The sequence below is a fragment of the Pagrus major genome, chromosome 2 (assembly GCF_040436345.1).
Source record: "Pagrus major chromosome 2, Pma_NU_1.0".
Taxonomy (NCBI): domain Eukaryota; kingdom Metazoa; phylum Chordata; class Actinopteri; order Spariformes; family Sparidae; genus Pagrus; species Pagrus major.
The window spans coordinates 26997936-27016916 of record NC_133216.1 but is presented as its reverse complement, the minus strand read 5'-3'; the positions used below and the strand labels follow the sequence as shown (position 1 = coordinate 27016916).

Here is an 18981-nt window from a genome sequence, read left to right as displayed (position 1 = left end):
CAACCAATCACGGGCCTCCGACAGCTGGGCCATGAAAAATGTGGCCCCGGTGGATGGAGGGGAGGTTGGGAGGGGGGGTGAGGAGGAGAGGAGGGAGGTGAAGGAGCACTCTATCTGATCCGAGTCAGGTCACGGCTGCACAACTGCACTTTATGCACTTACAGTTGATTCTTAATGTAATGATGACCACCACACACGCACACACATGAATGAGTGCGCAGGTTTCATGACCGATACACACAGAATAATACACTTCAATCAACACATTTTGTTCCTGTTTCACATTTACATCCAATTGAGGTGTTTTGCAGCCATGCAGCACCCGCTGTGCCACCACTGCAGTCGCTGGTGGTGGCCAGAGTGACAGAATCGTGTCGTAAAACTATAATGAACACTGTTTTTGAGTGTTTGCAGCAGAAAGCTCCTCAGCGAAGGAGTACAACAATGTTGATCTGCTGTCCAATAACTTGGCCTGTCCTCACGCCTCAAAGCTTCATCAACACACTACGATCCCTCTTCTGCATAATCACCATGCTCACACTCATCCATTCGCATCTTATTGCCATGATTAGATTACATCTAATGCTATTACACCGCTTCCATCTCTCCTCCTCACTCCACCTCTGTCCCACTCTCTCCCTCATCATGGATTTCTTGCAGATCTTATTAGTGTGTGATGCCGACCAGGTCTCCCACTTTGGATTTATGAACCCTCAGACTTCTCTCCTTTAATCTCTCCCTCTCCTCCTCCGCTCCCTTCCTGCATCTGTCCATCTATCATTCCCAGGGTTGGCTTGGGCGGAAGAGTATTAATCCCTCCATCTCATCTCTCACTCCTCTGGACAGATGAGGAGGTGGAGGAGGGAGATGGAGATGGGAGGAGGAGGAGGAGGAGGAGGAGGGGTCGAGGGTAGGGGACCTCAGATTACTTTTCATAATATTTCTGCAGCATTGTGAGAAAAATGGAGAGGCATTACAGGTAATGTATGCAGATTTACGGGACGATAGGTCACCGCTTTGATGCCTTCAACAGGTACGAGGATGAGCTGAAGTTGCCGCAGAGGTGAGTGTGTGTGGGCGGAGTGCAGAGGCAATAACTGCAGATAGGATGATAAACAACTTTGTGTGCGTGTGTGTGTGTGTGTGCAGTGTTACATTTATATGCCATAATGGGGTCTATGCAAAAATGTGTCTACATGCAAAGTGTGCATTTCTGCAAAAGGGCAACAGAAGCGGCATCTTATTACCTGTTGATGCCCATGTGTGCAGGACCATATTTATAGGGAGGAGCTGCCTTGCACATGCAAATTCATGTTTAGATAAAGTGACAGATGTAGTATGATTTCTGTAGTTGAATCTGAAGCTCATGTGGAACAATATTACTGCAGAATAAGAAGTATTTTCCATGTAAATGAGGATATATAAATATACTGTCTTGGGGGTTTAACATCTCAATTTCAAGTATTTTGTTTAATTGTAGTTCTATTAAATATGTTCAGTGTAAAAGTTCACATTTAATGCAAAGTTTCTCTATCATGTTGAGTCAATGTGTTTATGTACCAAATGACCAAACTAAATACACTTAACACTTAAGATTTATGTATAAGTCTGCATTAATTTAATTTAGTCAAACTACGCTTTTGAATTTATTCACATTGATGCAATATCATACAAAACGTTGCATTAAATCTGACAATTAACATTGAATTTATGGATTAAAATTAGATGAACAAAGTATTTTTTAAGCATTTTTTAAAAATTGGGTCAATTTGAAGTCCATTCATTCCCATGAGGACCTCCATGATCTCCCACATTTGTGAAACCCCTTCTGTCTTTTTTTTTTTTATCCATGATATGCCTTGAGTAAGTTGAAATGTTTAACTTTTGCCACAAGAAGTTTGCATAAACAAATGAGCTAACTGATTGATGGACGTAATTCAGCTCTATGGATACATAAAAAAGTTCTAAGGCATTTCGCTAACAGTGGTAGCATGCGAACAGTGTAACATATAGACTGCATGCATAACGTTAGGGGTTCATACGTGTTATAAGTTATAACACGTATGAACCCCTAACGTTATAACTTATAACGAAATATTTCACAAAGTTGGCCACACATCTGCCACGCCAACTTCCTCACTTATTTGTCGTCAGGCATTATTGATTCTGTTTTTGTCTCGATAATGCTCCATGCGCATGTAAAAACAGAAAATTAGCTTCCCTCTCATATTAGTGCTGGTGTTTCTATCCATCCATAAATAAATGCATTACCTTGTGTTGAACACTGGCGGCAAACATCTGTAATTACCAATACAAAACAAAACTGTGGAAACGAGGCATAAAAACTTTTGCAGTAGATTTCGGACAGACAAAAGGCTATGTGCTGTGTGGCACAGGAGGTTAGCATACAACTATTAAGATAACTAATTGATGAATGTAGTACAGCTCTATCTATATATTTTTTCTACATGAATAGATCGATGGCATATTTAGCTAACACTGGTAGCGTGCCAGCTGTGTAACATTATAGAGCGTGCATAGTGGTTCATTCGTCTTTTAACAAAACATTCCACAAAACTTGATACACGTCTGGCAGGCCAACCTCCTCACTTCGTTGTGATAAGACTTTTTCCTATAAGCTTTCATTGTGAAAGAAGCTTCTGTAAAACAGTTATACATACAGGGTTAGGTTTAGGGTTAGGGATACATTTTTTTGAGTGTCAAATGTGAAATGACTCATTTCACTGTCAAAATTTGATCCATTAAGTCCAAAAAAGTTTGGAAAGCCTAGAAGAGCTGCACAATTAAATTATTTTATCCCCATTCAAGTTGCCAGGTGCTAAACTGGATGTTAGCTGGCTTAGCCGGCGGAAGTCTCTAGTGCTCAGCTCACTGGGCCGCACAATGGGCCACTTTCATAGGAATGACTGGGGCTCTGTCTCCAACACTGTGTCCAAATTTAATATAACGTCCTTGGACATAACCACATGCAGAACTGCAGTAAAAACAGATATTTGTTGTTTTTAGTTATGATTATGATTACTTTTCCTAAGGATTATGTCAGACAGCGGTGCGCCATTGCTTGTCATAGAATGGATTTTTTATCAATGTTCACATTGGTGTTATTGTATACTGTCACAGTATTTATTGGCTTCGGCAATATTGTTCTTGAAACTCCCATTCCAATAAAGCCCCTTTGAATTGAATTGAATTGAATTGAATTGAATTGGAAAAATACTATGCTATAACAGTCAGCCATGCACTGCCGTCTAAAATAATCATTAGCAAAACAAATCATAGTCATAAATCAACTTAACAAATTTCTAGTTTTACTGCAATTCTGTGTTTGTGGTTTGTCCAAGTGGTGTTTCCTTTCCTAGCTGTCCAAGACGGTGGATGCACTCACTCATGCGGCACTCCGATCGGGAAGTTACACTCACCATGCATTGGTCCTATTTTTGTCTCAATAATGCTCCATGCTCGCAAAGAAACAGACACAATTTGCCTCACACCGATGCATGCATTAACGCTTCTATCCATCTGTAAATGTTTTTTCTTGACCTGAACACTGAGTGCATACAGTATGTCCTTAACACATCGTTAAAGATGCATTATCTTCCAGGTAGATGTCCATCCTGTCTGTCCTCAGAATGAGCATCTGTCAGCAGGGAGGGAAAAGGGAACTGTGTATTTGCCACAAAGATACCAGAATGAAGAGCACTGGGTACGAGGTCCAACATCGTTGTGCTCGTGTGGGTCAGTTGCTGCTCTGTGTGCTCAAGAGGACACAGATATCCCTTGCCAGCAAAATAAAATGTCAAAACCAGAACACACTCTGCATAAATGCAGCCGTGGATGCACAGACAACAGGCAGCCTCAATCTCACTTTTGCACGCTTTTTCATAGAGCCTGTGTTGAGTTGGCTCTGGACTATTTAAAGGGAATAAATATGCTATTTTCTGCACCATTAATTTGCTCTGGACAGTTATGTTCAACAGCTCCTCTAAACCTTTAAGTGGAGGCAAGCAGTCAAGTCACTCGATGTATATAAACTTATATACTCTACCATATATCCTTCAAATGTACTTTTACTATTTTTCACTCTTGAACCATAATAGATCACATGCACTTGAAAGTAACATTATTTTTCCTCAGAGATTATTTAAAAACTGTGAAATTACATTTCCACTCTGTTTCAATCTGTCCGCCCCCCGTCATTGATGATGCCTGTCAAAAACACACAGAAACAGACACACTTCTAATACACACACACACACACCAAGTATGTTCAACAGAATCCAATAAGCTTGCGGAAATCAATTGGAATGATCAGGACATTTAATGAGTCCAGTCCCTGCAGACCTAATTCTCAGAAAAGCGAAGAAACAAATTCAGGGTAAAGAAAAGAAAAAAAATAAACCTTTGACCAACAGTCAGGTCGAAGCTCTCCCCCTCCCCTCGCACACTCCCCCCCTCCATCGAAGCCCTTGCAGTGACAGGTAGATTAAGGGGCGTGATAGATGCCCCTCTCTGTCTCCCTCTCTCCACCCCCTTTCCCTCCCCTCCATCCATCATGGCGGCTGGTGTAATTGCGGCTGCGTGGGGCTGGCAGAGGGAGCCTCCATCCATCTCCTTAACAACAAACAGTCAGGAGGACGGATGGCGCTGCGCTCCCCAGTTAATCTCCATCTATAAGGGAGGAGGGGGGGAGCATGGAGGAGGAGGAGGAGGAGGAGGGATGGAGAAGGAGAGGAAGAAAATAACAGAATGGTAGTGTTGGCTTACTATAAACAAAAAAAGATGGAGAGGGGGAAAAGGCAGAAGGATGGAGAGATGGTGGAGAGCTGAATAGTGGCCATGCCCAAACAGGTAGAAACAGGAGGGAAATAAAGGAGGAGCAATGACCCGGGTGGGGGTGAACGAGAGAAACTGGAAGGAAAGTTTGCAAACAGGCAGCAGGAGCAGATAAGGGGGGATTTGCTTGGCGAGCGTGCCAGAAGAAAGCAGGAGAGGTGGAGGAAGGGAGGGGGTGAAAATTTATGTCTATGCGGCCAGACGACCCAGAAACTGGAGAGGTACAAGCTCATAAAAATGCACTCTGCACCCCCCAGCTACCCTCATTTTTACCCCTCTCTGTTTCTTTCCCTCGTTCTCTTTCTCACTTTACTTCCCTCCATCACTACGCTGCCTCGCTCTCATGCAGGCGGTGGAGGGCCACAGCTCTCTGATGTTTTGGGTGCTTGTGTGCGGTTGCCGGAGGTCACGGCAGCCATATTTTCTTAATGGCGGAGTCACTGAAGTCAACAAGGCTGGGTGGCCTTCTACCTCCCTCCATCTTTCTCTGGTAGAGTCGGGTAAACTAGACTTTGTGGTGAGGTGAGTTAGTAGAGGTTGTTGTTTGTCACCTTGCAGATGATGCATTATCATTTGAACAGCAGCCGGCAATGTCATATTTCTGTTGCACCAACAGCATCATGTTGGGCAAGCACTGAAGAGGACAAGAGCAGTTTGTAAAGTCTACCTTTTGTTTTCAATCCAGTCAGAACTTTATGAGATTACACTGGCTGACTCTATTTATTTCAAACAGGAAAATACAAAGACACATGCAATCTTGCAGGTAAATGTCCACAGTTGAACACACACTCTCACAAACACAGTTTCCTTCTCTACTTGCTGTTTTTTTAGTTTTCTTGCCCAGGGCATCGCCTGCAGTGAGGCCCGACTTGCAAGAGGAGCACCTTGACCCTTCAGCACGCAAGCTGGCACACAAAACCACGGACACGCACGCACAAACACACACACACCACTGCCATGATAACACACGTGCATGCCATAGTGGGAGTGCACACACTCAACAGGCCTTGGTGGGTGCAGAGGAGCGAGTGCTTGAGCCTTGACAGGGAGTGACAAATAACTGCAGCAGCCTTGACATGCAGAATGGTCCCACAGTGAACCTGCCTGACTGATATTCAGCTGTGTGCTGCAGGAAAAGAGCCCGTTTCTAACACGAGAGCTCCACAACAGGAGGAAGTTATAACCCTTGTCTTTCATACAAACTGGGCTTGCACATGTGTTGATCATGACAAATGGAAATGAGCTTAAAGTATGGTGACGTAAAACAGGAAATAGTCATGTTTTGTTATTTGGTCTATGCAGAAAAAATACATATAGCTTTTTCCTTGTGTAAAAAGTAATTCATACACAAAGAAATGTTATCCTACATAGTAGTGACGATACTATCTCTGGCCTCTTCTGAACACACTGTCACTAAACTCTAATAACAGTCATCTAAATAAACTCAATATTTTAGAGGGTAGCATTGGGTGTAAAGTATTGTGTCAAAACAGAAACACTGCATAATTTTCTGTATCCCAAAATCAATAGTTTAATTTATAAGCAATTGTGAAAAGTAAAACATGAAGTTTAAAATGTATTTAACAATGTTACTACATGTGTTTTTTATGCTGTTAAAGAGGACCCGGGGTCTCCAGGACTACAAACAACATCAAGGCCTAAACAAAACAAGACAAACAGTATTGAAATCATTTGTTTTAGGGCGTTTTTACAATTTATTTACACTGTTTGCAGCTTTTCTCATAAAAGTACACACACTCTGATCAGTGAGGCTTTTTTTTATGTTCAACTCTTATTTCATAGGTTTTATTTAATCCCATTTGACTTCTTTATTTATCAGGCTGGCAATATTTTGATTCAATCTTGTTCCATCTTTATTTGTGTTTGTTATCATAGAACATCTGTGTTCTTTGGGACAACATACTACAGTTGTGTTGCCTTTCAGCACAGGTTTAACAACATATGTTGTGTTAAAATGTTGTTGTCATTCACATAATGCATCTTAGAAAAGTAGGTGTTGCCCCGCAGGCACAAGGAGATGTGATAGAAATGACAGATCCTTGAGTGTTTGTGATGTAAATGAGTGTAATCTACATGCTTAGATAATAGTCTGTTAGATAAATGTTACAGAGGGTTGAGATTTATGGTCCGAGTTGCAGTGTCCTGAAGACAAACACTTAAACTGGGTCAAGAAGTCTTTAAGAACATTTAAGCGTAATTTGTGAAGTTTTGAATTTTCCACGGAGAGGCATGAGGAAGTCTAGATCCGTGTGAACATGAAATCTTCAGATGATGCACACTTCACTGTTAATCCTTTTTCATTCAACCTGTTATCAAAGTGAAAACAAGCCTCGGATCGTCTTTTCCAGCCCATTGACACCGCTTCACGGCTGTATTACCGGCTCAGTGTAGGAGGGGGCTGAGCGCTGTGATCACCGCTGCGGGGAAGCAGCGCCCTGCGGTGTTAAAAGACCCCTGACAGGACGGACGGTGCGGGCCCCTCCACGGTCAAACTCCGTGCCGCCCACGGAGACGCCTGCCCCGGCCCGCTGCACCCCGCCAGGCCGCTGCTGATTGAAGTGCAGCCGCCTGTTGGCCCCTCACAGCGGGGCGAGAGGAGGGAAGAGGAGCGTTTTGAATAATTATTATGTTACTGAGGTGTCATTTACAACACAAGACTGGGCCTTTAGATATTCCACCAACACGTGAAAGGGACTTTTTTTTCTTCTTCCTCTGGTTAAAATTAAACTTTCTCACAGTAATGGTTTTGTTTTCTCACTTCTCTCAATCAACAAAAAGAAGAGGGCCAAAGGGGACATTTGGGCAGTGTCAAAAGGCTGAGCCACAGAAACAATAAAACACTTTGAAAGCTATTATCAGACGGTTACTTTGTGTCATCTAGCACGCTTCAAACTTATTTATGACCCTTTTAGTGGAGCAACTTGATTAAAACTCTTTATTTGTTGGCTTTCGGTTGTATTCCCCCCTGCTGATAACATTTAAAAGTGCACATTTACATTTATTTCTGAAACTTCTGAGGCATTTTTAAAAAAAAGAAATATCTGTTTTGCAGCCAGCAGACACTTGTGTGTAAGGGATTCCCATTCCCATCACCTTAACTGCCTACCAAGGGTTCAATAGACTCTAATAAACATGCTCCATCCAACTGGACTGAGAGAGTGATCACGATTCTTCTCCCCGGTTATCCAGAGATGATTATAGCGCAGCTGCAGCACGGATGGGGAGAAAAGAGGGAGGATGGAAGGATGATATCAGCTCGGAAGGTGATAAAAATAAAAAAAGAAGAAGAAGATCGAGGGGGTCCTCTTCTTCTTCTTCTTCTTCTTCTTCTTCTTCCTCTTCTCTGGCGTTTTGTGTGTGTGATAAGGAGGAGGAGGAGGAGTGAGGGAGGAAGAGGAGGAGGGATGGAGGGAGGGGGGCCAAGAGACCCCGTCGCGTTTTGACCCTCCGAAACCTCCCCGCACACCACCACCACCACCGCCACCATCACTCCTCCTCCTCCTCTCCTCTCCTCCTCCTCCTCCTTCTTCTCCTCTCGAGACTGAAAACACCATCGCTCATTCCCAGCCGTGACATTTTCCAGCCTGTCGCCGTATGCTGCGCGGACAGCGAGCACAAGGAGCCAAAAAGGAAGGGACTGCTTTCTATCCGTCTCTCCCGAGCGCAGCACCGAGCATCCCGACGCTCGCGAGCCGGACCGAGAGGCGCACCAGGCGGAGGCGAGGCGCTGCAGGAAGCCGCTGCTCCCTTTCACCGGGTCTGCTGTGGACTACACCGGACACGGGCCGAACAGGACTGGATACGGCGAATATTTACGTCTCGGTGGGACATTTTACACCATTTACTGGAGCCTTGTGTTATTTACTCAACACCTTCAGCCAATAGCATTTAATAGGCAGCGAGCTTTATTACCGCTAAGTGTATTATAAACCATTAAGCTTACATCGGCAGCAGCGCACAGAAGGATATGAGCGTCCATAAAAGCTCCAGTCCCATCATAATGTTGTAATATAAAACCCGATGCGCTCGGAGTAAACAGGCAGAAGGAGCAGGTCTTGATTGTTTTTGTTTTCCATCCACAGCCATATGTTTGCGTTGAGTCCTCACAGGCTGTGTCTGCATGGCGTTAACGTGTTTACAACCCCAGTGCTCATGAATGTAAGAAAACACATTTACTTTTATTTGCAGGACCCCCAGGGACAGAGGAAGGGAGCACAGCTCGCTGGACTAGCCGAGCAGCGCATCATCGTCTCCGGTGTGGGACTGGCTGTCGAGTCGCATGGAGAAGAGGGTAGGTCTGCTGTTTATTTGTCTTTATAATGAAGATGGTTTTTAGACAAGAGCCTGGCGCGATTTGATATCACCGAGGAGGCGAGGTAATTAGAGAGACATCATATTGGGAGCATATGGGTGGGAATCCTCTTTGCACTGCTGGGTCTTAGCAGCCACGCAAAAACACAAGGCCCACTGGAAACAGACTAGTGGACTGTGGAGGCATGGGCTCAGTGTTTAGGAGGAGACAACAGGAAAATGTGCCAGCAGAAGCGTCAGAGAAATCCTTTATTTTAACTGTAAAAAAAACACTCAGGATGTGTGTTTGTGTAAGTATTTTTAATGCTGCTGCAACGAAACAACTTTTAAACCAGCCACAATCCCTAATTCATGAGTTCACTGGAGGTAACTCGAATTGTAGATGTCAGCAGTCTTTCAAAACCGCTTCATGGGGAGCTGTTGACGGGATCTCATATTTAACCCTCTGCTTCCAATAATATGGATTTACTGTTGTGTAATGTCAGCCAGGCGTTAGGATGGCGCATGAGGGTTAGAGTAGTGTCGGTCATTAAGAGGCAGAGGAGAGGAGATGCAGCCTCTTCAACTCGGTAAGTAGGTCAGGTTTTTTGCTACAGTGATTCAGAGGCATGGTGGTGGTGGTGGTGGTGGAGGAGAAACAGGCAGAGGCTGACGGGCAGCAGGAGACCTCAGAGTGGAAGGGAGCAATTAGAGATGTACAGTGTGCAGACAGAAAATCACTGCTGTATGAAAACAGACACACACACACACACACACACACACACAGAGAGAGAGAGAGAGAGAGAGAGAGAGAGAGAGAGAGAGAGAGAGAGAGAGAGAGAGAGAGAGAGAGAGAGAACTGTACCAGCAACAGCATTAAACAACATTTAAATAAACAGATGTTAGATAATATAAATGTAGTTGATGGTGACACTCTGGTCATTTATACAGTTACAGGTTCTGTAAACTGATGACTGGATGTAAAAAGAGAAGCACGCATGTGATATTTCACCGGCCTATTCAAATTTAAATTGTGCTACTCTATTTTGTGCCGTAAAAATGCTGCGTAATAAACAAAAGTCTTACCAGTTTCTTCAGGCAAAATTTTAAGAAAATCAAATGGAGTTTGGTGTCTCATGCGTGTTTACTGGAAACATGTCGGGAAGAGTTTTAAAAAGTTGTAGTTGTTTTGTGGCAGAACTTGATGTTGATTTGATTTGTTTACTTTACATGTAGTCATAACTATTTAATGTAACTTCAGGCAACTTTTTAAAAAAAAAAATACTTCAGATTTTTATATCAGCTTTCGCTCGTTTTGTTAAAGTTTTGACAACTTTTTGTTGTTCTCTGTCCTGTTAATTAAAGTGCAAAAAACAAAACAAAACAAACAAACTACCAGACGTAAGACAAATGTACGATCATTTTTATTTGAAATTAAAATGATTTCTTGAGGTGAAATTGTCCTGAAACAAATTCACGTTTCACTTTTATTTTCTAAATCGACGCCTGAGAAAAACTGTGTTGGATTTAGTTCACTTGTTTCCTACTGGATTATTTCTGGACGTAGAAAAGCAGCACTGGTTCTAATAAAAGCCGTGCTAGAGTAAAATATAAATAATTGTTACAATGAAATAGACCCGTCATTCTTTATTAACAGTATGAGCTTTGTTATAAAGTTTAAAAGTGTCTGGACCAACGTTCGTCCTCATTTTTAATTCTTTGTTTTGCTCAGTTTAATTTTCCACTCCGACATAAATCTACTTCTTCAAAGCTAAATGATGTTTTTCCTACATATCATGAGAAGTTGTCGGCGGTTCCCAGCTGAAGCCTCCACTCGCCTGTTGTAGGCCTGCAATAACTCCCCTGCGTCGGTGGAAACAACACAATCAAGACTTGTAATGAAAATGTTGTCCTGCCATCTGAAGCCTGTTTACCAGCTCCGTGACTCTTAAAAAAGGGAAAATTCGCGGAATTTGTCATCTCGACTTGTGCGCTTTGATCCGCTTGACGCACAGAAACCCGATAGGGTCCGTGCGTAAAGAGAGACGCGCAATCCGATAGCGGTGATTGTGTTAATAGCCAGCCTCCATAAAAACTAGAAGGTGTCCCGGGCCAGGGCCTCAGAGCAGGTGCTTTCTGTGATCCCGGTGGCCATATGGGACTCTGAAATACAACAATTTGATAAGCCATTTAGGACAGTGGTTCCCAAAGTGGGGTCCGGAGACCTCCAGGGGTCCTGCAGAGGGGTTTGCAGGAGGGCAGTAGAGGGACATGAAGAGGGATAATTTAATTTGTCTTTTATTTAATTCCCATAGGTTAACAGAGGGAAAGTGTAATAATAATTACTTTTACATTTGTTCAACCGTTATTGTCTCACCACTTACTATTTAGAAATTTATGCACTCCACCTCCAATGGGACACTTTTGGACACAAATCTTGGTGTGTGTGAGACATTTTCACTTCTGACAGGATAAAAGAAGTGTGATAATTAAAAAGAAATATTGTTTTAATTCTGTAAATCTTAAAGATCAAATATTAAAGCGTCACAGTGACAGTCTGTAGTAAATCAATGCTCAGGATAGTCTCCACAGGAAAAACTAGGCTAAGCAGATCATAACTTTTATGACTTGGTTAAAATAACACTCAAGTGAAAGGTGTCCGGGCCAGGCCACCTAGCAGGTGCTGTCTGTCTGTGATCCCGGCGGCCCTCGGGGACTGTGCTGGGAGTCCCCTTTAATCCAGCAGACAGAGAACCAGAAGCAGATCTGCTGACCTGAGCAACGTCGCCTCAGAGACAGAAGCTGCAGTGAAGCACAAATTAGCTCCGTAACACAGAGGAAGAGAGGAGGGAACAAGGGAGTCACACATGTATATTCATGATGCTATGTGTACTCTGGCTGTATCTGTGTGTGTCTGATTCACAGTGTTAAAGTGTGCGTGTGTGATCGGGCCCCAGTGAGGCTGTCACAGCGGGTTGTGAGGGACGTCTCAGCACGGCTCCTGTCTTGTCTGAGTTTAGGAGGGAGGAGATGATATTAGCAGCTACAGGCTCACCATCTTCCTCCGAGGAGCTCATTTGCCTCTTTTCTTGTCTCCTCCTATTCAACAACTAAGAAAATCTGCTTTTTAAGCCCGACTCGCTGTGCATTTTTCAGGTTATCCAAGTGCATCTGAAAGAGTTTCATAATCCTGAGGGTGGTAGAATTTTCAGCAGCATGTAATCGTTCATCTGAAGTGAAGACAAAGAGATTTCAAGGTTTTTGAGGAGGTAATGGGGGCGTACTGTATGCACACACACAACTGGACTGTACCACAGAAAACACACACACACACACACACACACACCCTGGGAGTATATCGCTATAAATACTAGACAGAATATTTTGAGTAAAAAGAAGAGTTTTGCTTTTCTGACTGTTGTCTTGCTTTCCAACAATTAAAATGTTTTTCCATTACAACATTACAGTCACTAATTTCTACAAATACATGTGCATGTACACATATGCATGTGTAAGAGCTGAAACAAGTTACCATCAACAGTTCTGATGATCTTTCAAGAATTTTTTTTAGCAAACATGCTAGAAATTACCTCTCTCCAGCTGCTCACGTGTGAACATTTGTTGGTTTCCTTAGTTTTCTTTGATAGTTAATTAAATATATTTGCATTTTGGATTGTTGGTCTGACAAAATACAACAATTTGCTTTGGAAATTATTGTGGGGATTTTTTTTTTTAAATGAATTTCTTACATTTTAAAAACCAAATGATTAATCAAGAAAATAATGGTAAGATTAGTCAATTATGAAAATAAATAGTTGCAGCCCTAACACACACACACACACACACACACACAAACACACACACACACACACACACACACACACACACACACACACAAATATGCAACATAAAATTCCAACATTAAATTGCAGCACAAAATATGTCCAGCACTTCGGCAGATATGAAACCACAGCAGCAGACCTCCTAACCGAGAGTCCAGTAAGCTGTGCCGCTGAAGCCCCCTGACAGCTCGGCCACCTAATAAAATCACAATATGATTTGATGTCAGACAGGCACAGATGTCGAAAGTGTCTCATGTTTTCTGTCTTTCCGTCTAATTGTGTTTCAGTATGAAGAGCTGGTGCACTACTCAGGGTCGGAGGGCATGTCGGTGGGGGGGTACGGGGACGATGTCAGGCCATTTCCTCCCCCACAGTACGGACCCACCGTCCCCGACTCCCTCAAACACCACAAAGACCAGATCTATGGGTAAGCATGTGTGTGCTTGAAACCTTAGACAATGATTTATGTAGCCTGTTAGTGGTTAGAAAATAGTTGACCAGTTTAAAATAAATGTGCACTTTTAGCAGATTAACATTTGTATAGTGAACATGAAAATACATGTGAAGTGTTTACAGCTGTCTGTTTCATAAATACTGTGCTATAAAGTTTCTTATAACACCTTCTGTGAATGTATCGTGTGTACACTATGTCAACTGTTAGTGTGTTTATGTATAGTATGTTAACTGTGTATACGTGTGTGTGTGTGTGTCTGTGTGTGTGTGTGTGTGTGTGTGCAGTCACCCACTGTTCCCACTGCTGGCCTTAGTGTTTGAAAAGTGCGAGCTCGCCACCTGCTCCCCTCGAGACTCCGCTTCCCTCTCAGCCACCTCCCACCTCCCCGGCATGACCAATCACAGTGACGTCTGCTCCTCGGAGTCCTTCAACGACGACATTGCCGCATTTGCTAAGCAGGTGAGCGACAGCCGTGAGCCAATCACAGACCAGTCGTCAAGGAAAGTTTTCAGATTTGTAATCAATCTGTTTGTTTTGTGTCGCAGATCCGTTCAGAGAAGCCCATATTTTCTTCCAATCCTGAGCTGGACAACTTGGTATGATGCACTCTGAAATCACACTAAAACATTAACACACCTGTTCACATATGCATTGTGGGGAACGTGTCAATAAGTAATCCACATTCTCCTCTCCACAGATGATCCAGGCCATACAGGTTCTTCGCTTCCATCTACTGGAGTTAGAGAAGGTCAGTCATATACTGCTTGTTATAGAAATTAACAAAACTAACAACGTTGATTTGTTAATTTTGATTGTTTAAGAGTTTCCAAACCACTTACGTTGACAAGGTTCAAGGGAATGTGTTTTAGTTTAGAAATGTGGGAAGGCAAATTTGGTCAGTCTGTGAAAGACATTAAAGAAAAGGTTCACAGTCTTTTGTCTTTTAATGGCGCGGACTGATTACAGCAAGCAAAAACTTCTTCAGTACACATGTGAGCGTGGGTATAATGTTTTAAGAGAGACTTAAAAAAATGTAAACCTCTCCTTTAATGTTCACACCACTACTGTAACACTACTATAACTGCATGCACTGACGAATGTGAATCTGTTTTTAGGTGCACGACCTGTGTGATAACTTCTGTCATCGCTACATCACCTGTCTGAAGGGCAAAATGCCCACAGACCTCATCCTGGATGATCGGGAGGGCGGTTCCAAGTCTGACATGGAGGACTTCACTGGATCCTGCTCCAGTCTGTCAGAGCAGGTGAGATGAGCTATCAAACAGCGAGGCTCCACCGTTCACTCATCTGGCTGCATCCGCTGGATGTCTGAATAATGACTCCCTGTTGTCTCACCTGATGGGAATTCCCCATCTTCCCATCACTCTTCCTCCAACCTCCTCTCTGTCTCTCTCTCCCTGCAGAATGCGTCATGGTTACGGGAGCCAGATGAATGTGCCACTACTCCTCTGGGAACACCGGGCTGTGGCCTGCCTTCACTGAGCACAGGAGACAACTGTAGCGACACAGGTGTGCATAGAATCACACAGACATGGTGAAAATACTGTATGAGTGAGAAAACACTGCCAAGTGATGATGAAAATATTCTGTCACAATGCCATCACAAAAGATTAAGACCAAAAATTACACATAGAAGGGCTGTGAGATAGTGTTTAGACTGATGTATCTCGACAGCTTATTATTGTTAATTGATTGTAAACTGATTGTAAAAATATGAATACAACATATCTGCAAAGACATAGCATAGACAACCCTCATAGACACTTATAGACATGGTCCCTGACATACAATATGTGTGTCCCTGCAGGCGATGGTCTGGACGGAGGAGTGGCCTCCCCGAGTACAGGCGAGGAGGACGATAGTGACAGAGACAGGAGGAACAACAAGAAGAGAGGGATCTTCCCCAAGGTGGCCACAAACATCATGAGAGCATGGCTCTTCCAACATCTGTCTGTGAGAACGCTTTTTCACATTCTTATCCCATCAAAGTTAAATTATTACAGGGGAAAATATTGAATTTGGACAATCATTGAAACCATCCTGCAGGAGCTGAAACAGAACAAAGAAAGCTCGTGTAAATCTGGATGTAAGAATAATTACTGACAGGGAGGATTTAGCGTGAGGCAAAACATCACTGACAGGAACAGACAGAGGAAGCGAGTGTATCATAGAGGTCAATTAAATTAAATGAAAAATTGGGGGATTAAGTGATTATGGGAATATGCTCGCTGTTTAATAACTGTGGAAGAGATAGAAATGGAGTGAGTAATTGTTGGTGAGGTAATTAGCTACTAAATGAGGCAGGTCAAATGTTGCTTCACTCCAATTATTACAGTATGTGTGTGAGTGAGAGAGAGAGGGAAGGAGTGAGGGGTTTCTCGGGTTGAAAATGTGAGTGGAGATGTGAATCCAGATGGAAGGTCATCAGTATGCACGCTGAGATTTCTGTCAAATACATTCATTCATTATAGATTATTAGATCATTTCTAGCCTCAATGTTATTCTCTTGTTCATGAAATAAAAGAAAAGCCACCAAAGCCTCACTGTTTTGATTCCTTTAACCTTTGCTCTGTGTGTCCTCTCCCAGCACCCGTACCCGTCTGAGGAGCAAAAGAAGCAGCTATCACAGGACACAGGACTGACCATCTTACAGGTCAACAACTGGTCAGTGCACTCCCAATCAATACACTAATTCTAGCCCTGTGGCTTATCAATAATCAGTTAAACTGTCATGTTTAAATGCAGGGCGCCAACTTTCAATTTAACAACACAGCTGTTGTCACGTCAATCACACTATCTGCACGATACTGTGCTGCAGAGATGAGCAGTATCTATATTTTATGCCTCACTTATGTCGCATATTTTGCTGAGTAACTCTTTATTGTGCACATTTCGTGCAAATAAGTGTCAGTTAAATGAAAGGTAGCACTTTTACAAGACTTTTGGAGAAGAACATCATCTGGTTTATTAGAGAGAAGCTTGTAACACAGGGAGAAATGTCCTACTAAGCAGTTTTTTCTGAAGCAGCAGCGCAGTAAAAATCAATTTGCTCTATGTTCATAAAACAGAATAGCAAATCAATATCCAATAATCAGATGGTTTACTGCACCAAATTCCCTATTCACTCCCCGGGCACACACGTGTCTTTACAGGCCAAACACACACACACACACACACATTCACACAACGTTTCCATGTTGCCATAGAATTCAGTTACTGCACCCCCAGATATTAATACAGAAACACACAAAAAACAAAATATGAAGTGTGTGTTTCATGTTAAACAGTAGATTTTGTAAGCTGATTACATCCATGTTTTTATTGTATCCCTGCAGTGCGTGCACACACACAGAGTGACCCGATCAATGCAGATCAATCAATTATCACAGTGCGATCGATACCTGCTCTGCCCTAACGTTGATTTACTCTGCTCCCTGAAAGGGTTAAGTGGTTGTAAAATGAAAAAGGTTAATAGTGTCCCAGTCAGCCTTTTTCTCCATTAACGAGTGGCCTCGTCCATCTCTCGCTCTCTCTCTCTGAACACACTCTTTCTTTATGTCTCTCTCCCCTGTGCAGGTTCATCAACGCCAGGAGGAGAATAGTTCAGCCAATGATTGACCAGTCAAATCGCTCAGGTCTGTGTTTATACGTCAGTCAGCTGGTCAGCTGCTAGTTAAACAACTGTGTATATATACACGAGTGGGTGTGTGTTTTGTTGTGTCTGATGGTGTGTGTCGTCTTACAGGTCAGGGTGGTCCCTACAGCCCAGAGGGAGCAGCTCTTGGGGGCTACGGGCTCGATGGACAGGCCCACCTTGGGCTTCGAACTGCAGGTACAGTAGCCTGTAAGGAAATACTGCTAACTTTCACACACTGAATGTACAGAGTACAAAATCATATTAGTCAAATATCTAGTCAACAAATCCCATGAAAAAACAAAGCCAGCTGTGAATCGATACTACTAACAAGCACTGTGTGTATATAAAGGCATTATTCTTCAAAAACTATTAAAAACACATCAGTGAGTCACACTATAGCACTGCATTCATGTTCCGGGGTCTACTCTTTACTCTTGGCTGAGACGCATCCTCCATCCCATTTCTTTGCAAATCCATTCAGTATTTTTTGTTTAATCCTGGTGACAGTCCAACACACATACAGACACGGGGGGAAAACATAACCTCCTCGGCGGAGCTAAAAATATAAAATATCACCAGCGTCATCCTTTAACTCCACTTAAGGAAAAGTCAAATGTAGATCACTTAAACACAAAAACATCACTGCTGAGTGCCTTGCAAAAAAAAAAAAAAGAATGTGGCATTGAAGGCACGGAGTTGAAATGAGAAATCTTACATTAAAAAATAAGATGTAAATATTTATACTCTTTTTAATCCTCACTCTGCTTTTTTATTAATGTTATGAATATAAATATTTATATGCATAAGTAAGGAGTGACTCACCACCTATTTAGTCAAATGTTAGAGCTGGTTTCTGCGCAGACTTCCACAACTCCCCAGTCTGTGTGTGATGTGAACAAACGCTGGAGAAGGCAGCATTGTGTGGGAGGTTGTGGACTGAAGCTTTAAAAGAACAATCGGTGATTTAAAGGTGAACAAAAGGCTTGCCAACCACCACACAACCATCACAACAAAAGACTGGAACCTCACACAAGTGATTTAATACTTAACACTAAACATTTCTAGTTGTTAAAAAACTCATAATAAGCAGCGACAAGTCATGTTATAGAGCCAAATGTTGTTCAAAACTAACAGAGCTTTAAAATACCAAATATATCTGTTTTCATTTTATATGTGTATTGGACCTGGAAAAAGCTGATTAAGAATATAAATGTAGTCAGGCAGTGATTGGAAAATTTAACAAAGTGATGTCCTACTTTATCTAAACCTGTCCTCTGTGTCTCCCCGCCAGGTCTCCAGGGGATGTCTTCTCTGCAGGGCGACTACCCCGGCGCCCTACTGTCCCAACCAGGCTACCCTCCCCACCCGGGACCCTCCCTCCACCCCTACCCGGGTCCACACCCCCATCCCGCCATGCTGCTCCACCCGCCACCACACGCACACCCCGCAGAGCCGCTCCTCGCCCAGGGACTGGACATACATGCACACTAGCTGTGGGGGGAGTCGGGGGTGTGTATGTGAGGGGAAAAGTACTGTATGAATGTGTGTATGTGAGTGTGTGCAGTGAGATGTATATGTGTGTGTATGTGTAGGTGTGTGTGTGCGTGTGTGCTATGAATGAGTAATGATGCATACAGAACACTATTTAAAGAAAAGAGACACATTGCTCCCAAAGTTTACATTCCCCACTGAAAGACACTGACCTCAATGTAGCTGTTCCACTCGGTAACACACACAGAAACACACACACACACACACACGTAGACATAAACATAACACTTACACACACACAGTCTGGACCCACAGGTTTAAGCCATACCTCTTTCAGAGTAAAAGTGCTTCCTCCTCTCCAAATGTCTCCA

General features: G+C 42.9%; 1 protein-coding gene across 1 annotated transcript; it reads left to right on the top strand.

Moving 5' to 3' along the window:
• Positions 1–9121: 9121 nt before the first annotated feature.
• Positions 9122–18610, top strand: meis3 (myeloid ecotropic viral integration site 3). Its single transcript, XM_073489806.1, has 12 exons — positions 9122–9166; positions 13295–13434; positions 13746–13920; positions 14007–14057; positions 14159–14209; positions 14577–14726; positions 14886–14991; positions 15290–15435; positions 16070–16146; positions 17059–17117; positions 17228–17314; positions 18411–18610. The coding sequence occupies exons 1-12, from the start codon at positions 9155–9157 to the stop codon at positions 18608–18610; spliced, it is 1254 nt and encodes a 417-aa protein (XP_073345907.1). The 5' UTR covers positions 9122–9154.
• The last annotated feature ends 371 nt before the right edge of the window (positions 18611–18981 follow it).